Raw genomic sequence first — 6,666 nt, 5'->3', positions numbered from 1 at the left:
ATTTTGTTGTGCTATCATAAATAATTTAATGTCATTTGTTGTTGCCTAATATTATTGCATATATTATATTTTATGGTAGTTATGCACGTAATCGAATTCCAGAATCGTGGGCTTCCTCATGTTAATTTGGTTGGATTTCAGGGATAGGCCTAAAAATGTGGATGATATTGATAAGTTGATATCTGCTGAGATCCCAGATGAGAAATACGATCCTATTGGTTTTCATGTTGTTCAAAAACACATGATTCACGACCCATGTGGGAAAGACTTTACTTACTCCCCATATATGGTAAAAGGAAATTGTGGTCGTCACTTCCCCAAAAGGTAAGACTGTAGTCAATCATATCTGGAATGTAAAAGATTTTTGCATAATTATAATATAATTTCCATATTTAGCATCTTTATCTTAATATCATTTTATCTAATTACATTCAGGTATAATGCCAACACTTTTTTTGATGATTGTGGGTTTCCGGTTTACCGTAGACGGAGAACAGGTAGATGTGTTGTTAAAAAGTGGATCAAACTGGACAATTAATTTGTTGTACCTCATAACAAGGACTTATTAATTCGCTTTTAGTGTCATATTAATCTGGAGGTATGCAACAACTCAAGATCTTTGAAGTATCTATTTAAATACTGTTTAAAAGGCTATGACACAGCTACCATGATTTTGCGAAGAAAGCAGCAAGTTAGTGGTGCCAGTACTTCTACTTCGAAGCCTAAGTTTGTAGATGAGATTAAAAACTTTCTTGATGGTCGTTAGAAGCTGATTGGCGTCTTTTAGGTTTTGACATTCATCATCGATTTTCCAACGGCGGAGCGTTTACCAGTGCACCTGAAAGGAGAGACGAATGTATCTTTCAAGCATAATGAAAATCTTCAAAATGTGGCACAAAAAGCCAAAATGAGACATAACAAGCTTAAAGCATGGTTTGAATAAGTAAAACATTTACAGAGGCTAGGCAATTTACATATCATCAGTTTCCTCAACATTTCACATGGAAAGGCGACCAAGCTAGATGGAAGGTTCGTGAGCGTGGAACTGTGTTTGGCCGATTAACAAACGTGCATGCATCTTCTGGAGAAACATTTTTCCTCAGAATGATACTCATGCATAACCGAGGTGCCACTTCTTACAAGGATTTAAGAACTGTGAATGGATTTGTTTACAATACTTTTAAGGAGGCATGCGATGCTCTTGATCTTCTAAAGGATGATAAACAATGGCATATCGCCATATCTGAGAATGCTGTTCATGCTATGCCACAACAGCTTATACATTTATTTGTCTTCATTTTGTCGAATAATCAGATGGCTGATCCATTGAAGCTATGGGAACAACATTGGAAGTCCATGTTAGATGATGTCTTATACAACATACGACGCTTAACAGGCAATACAAATCTGCAGCTAACAGACTCTGATATTAAGAACTTCATATTAGCAGGTCAGTTAAATTGACAACAACATCATTTCTCATTATAGGTTCCAATTAGTCCATAATATATGTCATTAATAGATAATAATCAAGTATAATTTTATAAGCTTAAGATACCACACATTCAACAAAATCCAACATCTTAGCTCTCCTACATGTACAGTACTTTATATGCGTCTGTCATTTGGCATATATTGTATACATAATTATGTTTTATGTTTCATATTTTTTTAAACTATCCATAAATACACATATTTGCAGATTCTTGACTTTTAATTTATCCAACACAAGGTAAGTATTTATTCTCATAAATCTTATAAACTATGAGGACAATTAAAAGATGATTTTATACTTATTTTTTGCAGCAATTGAGAAGCTTTTTAACGATGTTGGTAAAAGTCTAAGGGATTTCTCCACTATGCCATTTCCTGATAATAGTTTTTTGCATATATTAGAGAATTGACTTATTACTGAAGAACTTGACTACGACAGATTACAGATGTGTGAGCAGCATGATAAGTTGCACCATAATCTAAACAAAGAACAACTTCATGTATACAACTCTGTCATGGACAACATTGACAACTCAAAAGGTGGGGTTTATTTTGTTTACGGTTCAGGAGGATGTGGGAAAACCTTTCTCTCGAATACATTGTGTTGCAAGCTTCGTAGTGAAGGTAAGATTGTACTACATGTAGAATCTTCCGGTATAGCTGCTATGTTGCTTCCTGGTGGAAGAACGTCTCACTCCATGTTTCATATTCCATTGAAGTTAGATCAATATTCAGTTGATGGAATAAAACACGGGATAGACCTTGGTGAATTACTGAAGCAGACAAGTTTGATTATATGGGATGAAGCGCCAATGCAGCATCGATACTCATTTGAAAGTGTTGATCGCAATATGAGAGATATGTCTTCTGTTGATCCGTCTAAAGTAGGTGTTCCGTTTGGTGGAATTACTGTTGTGTTTGGCGGTGATTTCCGCCAAATTTTACCAGTCATTCCGAAGGCAAGTAGAGCTCAAGTTGTTGGTGCATCTTTGAATAGTTCAAAACTTTGGGATTATTGTAAAGTTTATCAACTTGAGAAAAACATGCGCCTCACATCTGGAAGATCTGCTGAGGAAAGAAAAGAAATTGAAGAATTTAGCAAGTGGGTTCTCTCTATCGTAAATGGTACATTACCGAGTGTACAACCCAATGATGCAAATACTGATTCAGATGTTGTCATTCCTGAGAAATTTCTTATTAAATCAGTGGAGAAACTAATTAAGGATGTGGTTGATGTCATATATCCGGATATTGTTCAGAACCTAAAGAATCCTGAATAATTGAAGGAACGATCTATTCTCACTCCAACAAATGCCATTATTAGCGATTTAAATTCTTACATTCTTGATCTTATTCCCGGTGACACACACACATACTATATCCAGGATTCCCTGAACGACAATAATGGCCATGACAATGACTTCAATTAAGCTTTTCCTGTTAAATACTTAAACTCCATCAACATGCCGTGTCTCCCAAAACATGATTTAAAAGTTAAGGTGTAACGTCTGAGAAATATTATGTAATTATTTTTTTATCAATAAATAATTATTATGTGATTTTATATGAATTTTGGTGAATTATTCGATGATTGATATTAATATTTGGATATTTATTTCTTGATGAAATTAGGATATTTTAATTTTTAAGTATCCAGAATTAAATGTAGATAATTTTGGTATTTTTCTGGTAATTTTTGGACTATCATATGATTTTATAAGGATTTATAGAATTAATAATGATTATTTCACGTGATTATAAAATTACTTTTTAGAATCAGAAATCGTCCCACTTCAATCGTTTTAGCGTTTTTACAACCCGAAACTCTTCCAAAAACTCCTTCCTAAACTAATCTGAGAATTCTGAACACTTTCCGTGTTTTGACTTTTTCAATCTGGGGTATGGTTTGACCTGTACGAGTCCCAGTGTGAAATTTTCAATAAGCAGATCATTTTATATATCGATAAAAGCCCATATTCTCAAAAGGCGAGACATTATTACCTTAATTTCGTATAAAGTATTTTATAGGAAGCTCTGTTTTGATAATTGTCCAAATTTGGTATTAAATCGTATCGTCTTTTTAGTTACTTAGCGGCTAAGTAACCTATTTTCGGATCCAGTCTATAAATGTAATTATCGAATTATTGAATATATAAAATATTTGATGGGTCTGTCGACAATGTGTTGCTGTATTATTGATTGTTTGTGATTTGTTGGACGCGAAGATTAATTTTATAATTTATTATCGAGCTGTATGAATTTAATTCATTGTAAAGTGATTTTTATTGAATATTTATTCTCGTAAATGTTAAAATTGTTTTAAAAATTATTTTTATGCTTTTATAATTTCAATGTTTATTTTTAATAGTTTATAAAATTCATAAATTAATATTTTATCAATTATTTATCTTTAAATGATTTTCTGATTTCATTTAATTGTAAAATCAGTATTTAATTCCAAAATGTTCCAAAAATCATGAAATTTTATTTTATTACTTTCTGATTATTTCAAAAAATTTAAAATTGTTCCGGTAATTTTATGGATTTTACTCACTTGTGCGTGTATCTGTTAATTCGCTAAAATACGGATCTGATGTGAATTCCAAGAATGATTCGAAAATCCTGAAAATTTTATTTTATTAACACCTAATTATTTCGGGATTTTTACAATTATTTTCGTAAATTTTGAATTATTTTACCTACTAAATACTCGTTAAATTCCTTTAAATTTACGGTGTCAAGAAAAGAAATAACGTAGCAAGACGCGATAAAATTCCCTAATTAATATTCCCTTTCATGTGTAACTCCTGCCGACTCTCTCTCGACTCAATCCTCTCTCTCTCATCTCCTCAATCTCTCTCTGAAATCTCTCCCAATCTCTCAATCTCACTCTCATTTTTCTTTTTCCAAACTCTCCCACGATCTCTGCTCTCCCGCGCCTGGGTTCCTCTGTTTTCGATCATGTCTGCCGCCCTTTTGCTTTTCTGTCGCCGCAGTTTCTTTGGTCCGGCGAATTTCCACCGCCTTCTGTTTGCTTGTTCGGTATATATATACATACGTATACATAAGTGCGTGTGTGTTAAGCTGTGATTTGTGGGTTGTGTGCTGCGCCGAGCCCGTCGCCGCCTGCTTCCGGTTGCCGCCGAATTTTCTGGCGTCGCGGCAGGTTGTGGGTCCTGGTGTGCGTGGTGCGTGTGTTGATGTTCCTGTTGTTTTATTAAAATTTCTTTGACTAGATTTCTCTTATTTTGCAGAAAAAAAATGATGATGAATAAAAATAAATATACGAATGATTAATATTCACGATATTAATTACCTGTTCTCGATATGGGAAAATTCGTATTAATCGGTGAGGTTCGTATGGAAACCCAAAATTTATCGGTATCGACGAATTTTACCGTCGTCGACGATGAGCCTCGGCGAGTCGACGGTGGGCTATGATGATTTTTATCTGAGTCCTACGTTTATAAATTAAATAAATTAGTTTGTGATATTAATTACGAAACGAAAATGAATAATAATTTATAAATTAAATTCGTATTGGTGGCTGGGATTGATAAATTGGATTGTGGATTGGATTGTATTGCGATTGTTGTTGTGTTTTGATGTCGATTTGATTTCGACGGGTAGGCCGATAAACAAAGGAGACGCTGCCCGATTTTCGGGAAACTGATTCCGAAAATACGGGAGTGTAACCCGCAATTATCGGAGACGTTAAATAACCATATAAAATTATATTATATGAACTTAAGTGCGATCGAGACAAAATAATTTATAAATATTCGATTACCTGTTTTTCAAATGACGAGTATACGTATTTTCCGAAAATAAATACCGAACCGATTTTTGAAGATGTAAACCCTAATTGTTATGTGTATTTTAATAATACATATAAATATATGTTAGATTATGAAATCGTATGGGTAGAATAGGATAGTGATGTGATGTTAAACGAAGCGATTATTTGAATTAGGGTATTTTAACTCCGTAGGTCCTAGTCGGAAGACCCGAGATTTGACGTTGGACTAGGAATGATCTAGTGATTAGACGTTGAGATCAATAAGTTCCAATCGAAGAACCTGAGAGTCGGGATCATATCCAGAATGGAATAGTAGTTTGACGATAAAGCTGAAAGATCAAGTCGAATCAAAGTCAGCCGATAATAGTGGTTAAAGCTTATTGAGGCAAGTATTCCCGAACTTTCTTTTAAATACTGCAAGTACTCTTGATTTTTCTTTTAGAATACTGCAAGTATTTATTCGTTCCTATTCTAAGTTCAGAATAGTTAACTGTTTTATATTTCGCTTCAATTACTCTAATTATGCATGTTCTTTTATTCTTGATCCTATAATTCGATTGCTCTCTTGAGCAAGTACCCATTCTTTCGGGTTATTTGCGAACCCTGAATTGGGATGTTTTGAATTCAAAATGATTTAAGATCAAAATACTCTACGGGCTGGATAGTGATACTTTGGGGATTAAGTTTTACTTAATCCTAAAGATCGAAACATGACCGGTGCCTTGAGATGGGCCATAGTGCCTGGGTTTACCCGACTGGATCTATACGTGTACGTGTAGATCTGCACTGTATCCTGACTGATCAGCAGGATATAGATGCGAACTAGTGTCTAGTCTAATTTATTGTTGATCGCTATTAACGATATTTTCTCTTAAAAGGTTTTATGATTCCAAAACCGGACAAAACCCTGATTCAGGAGATGAATCGGGGAATCGCTTGTCATTTTTGGATTTTAGTTAAAGGCTGGTGACAACCAACATTTATTTGCTCAACTCACTCAAATAAATAGAATTGTTTAAAATTATTTTAAGATTTTTTCCGGAAGTTTTTCCTTTAATATTAATGCCTGTAACCCAAATTATATACTTGATGGGCATTTTTGGCTCACTCTTGCTTTGTAAATTTTTATTTCTGCCAGAAACAGATAACTGATAAGGATAAAAGTGAATAGCTTTGATAGACAGCAGAAGTTAGAGAAATTTCCGATGCGAGAGGTTGAAGGTGTTAGAAGAATGTGACAAGAGCATTAGTTCAAAGGTATTTACACTTGTATTTTAGTTATTGTGAGTTGTAAAGGGTTAGATTCTGGTTTCATACCATAACTTGTAAACGATCCGGATTCAGGGGGTTAATTGAATAATATTTTGTTTTAT

General features: G+C 33.9%; 1 protein-coding gene across 1 annotated transcript; it reads left to right on the top strand.

Annotated features, from left to right (window-relative positions):
* Nucleotides 1-1,940: 1,940 nt before the first annotated feature.
* On the top strand, nucleotides 1,941-2,774 carry LOC141719980 (uncharacterized). The gene has a single exon (XM_074522342.1). It carries the CDS (start codon nucleotides 1,941-1,943, stop codon nucleotides 2,772-2,774), a length of 834 nt encoding a protein of 277 aa, XP_074378443.1.
* Nucleotides 2,775-6,666: the final 3,892 nt, after the last annotated feature.

This window comes from Apium graveolens, chromosome 4, assembly GCF_009905375.1.
Source record: "Apium graveolens cultivar Ventura chromosome 4, ASM990537v1, whole genome shotgun sequence".
Classification (NCBI taxonomy): domain Eukaryota; kingdom Viridiplantae; phylum Streptophyta; class Magnoliopsida; order Apiales; family Apiaceae; genus Apium; species Apium graveolens.
The sequence above is the reverse complement of the archived record's forward strand: the minus strand, read 5'-3'. Positions and strand labels throughout refer to the sequence as shown.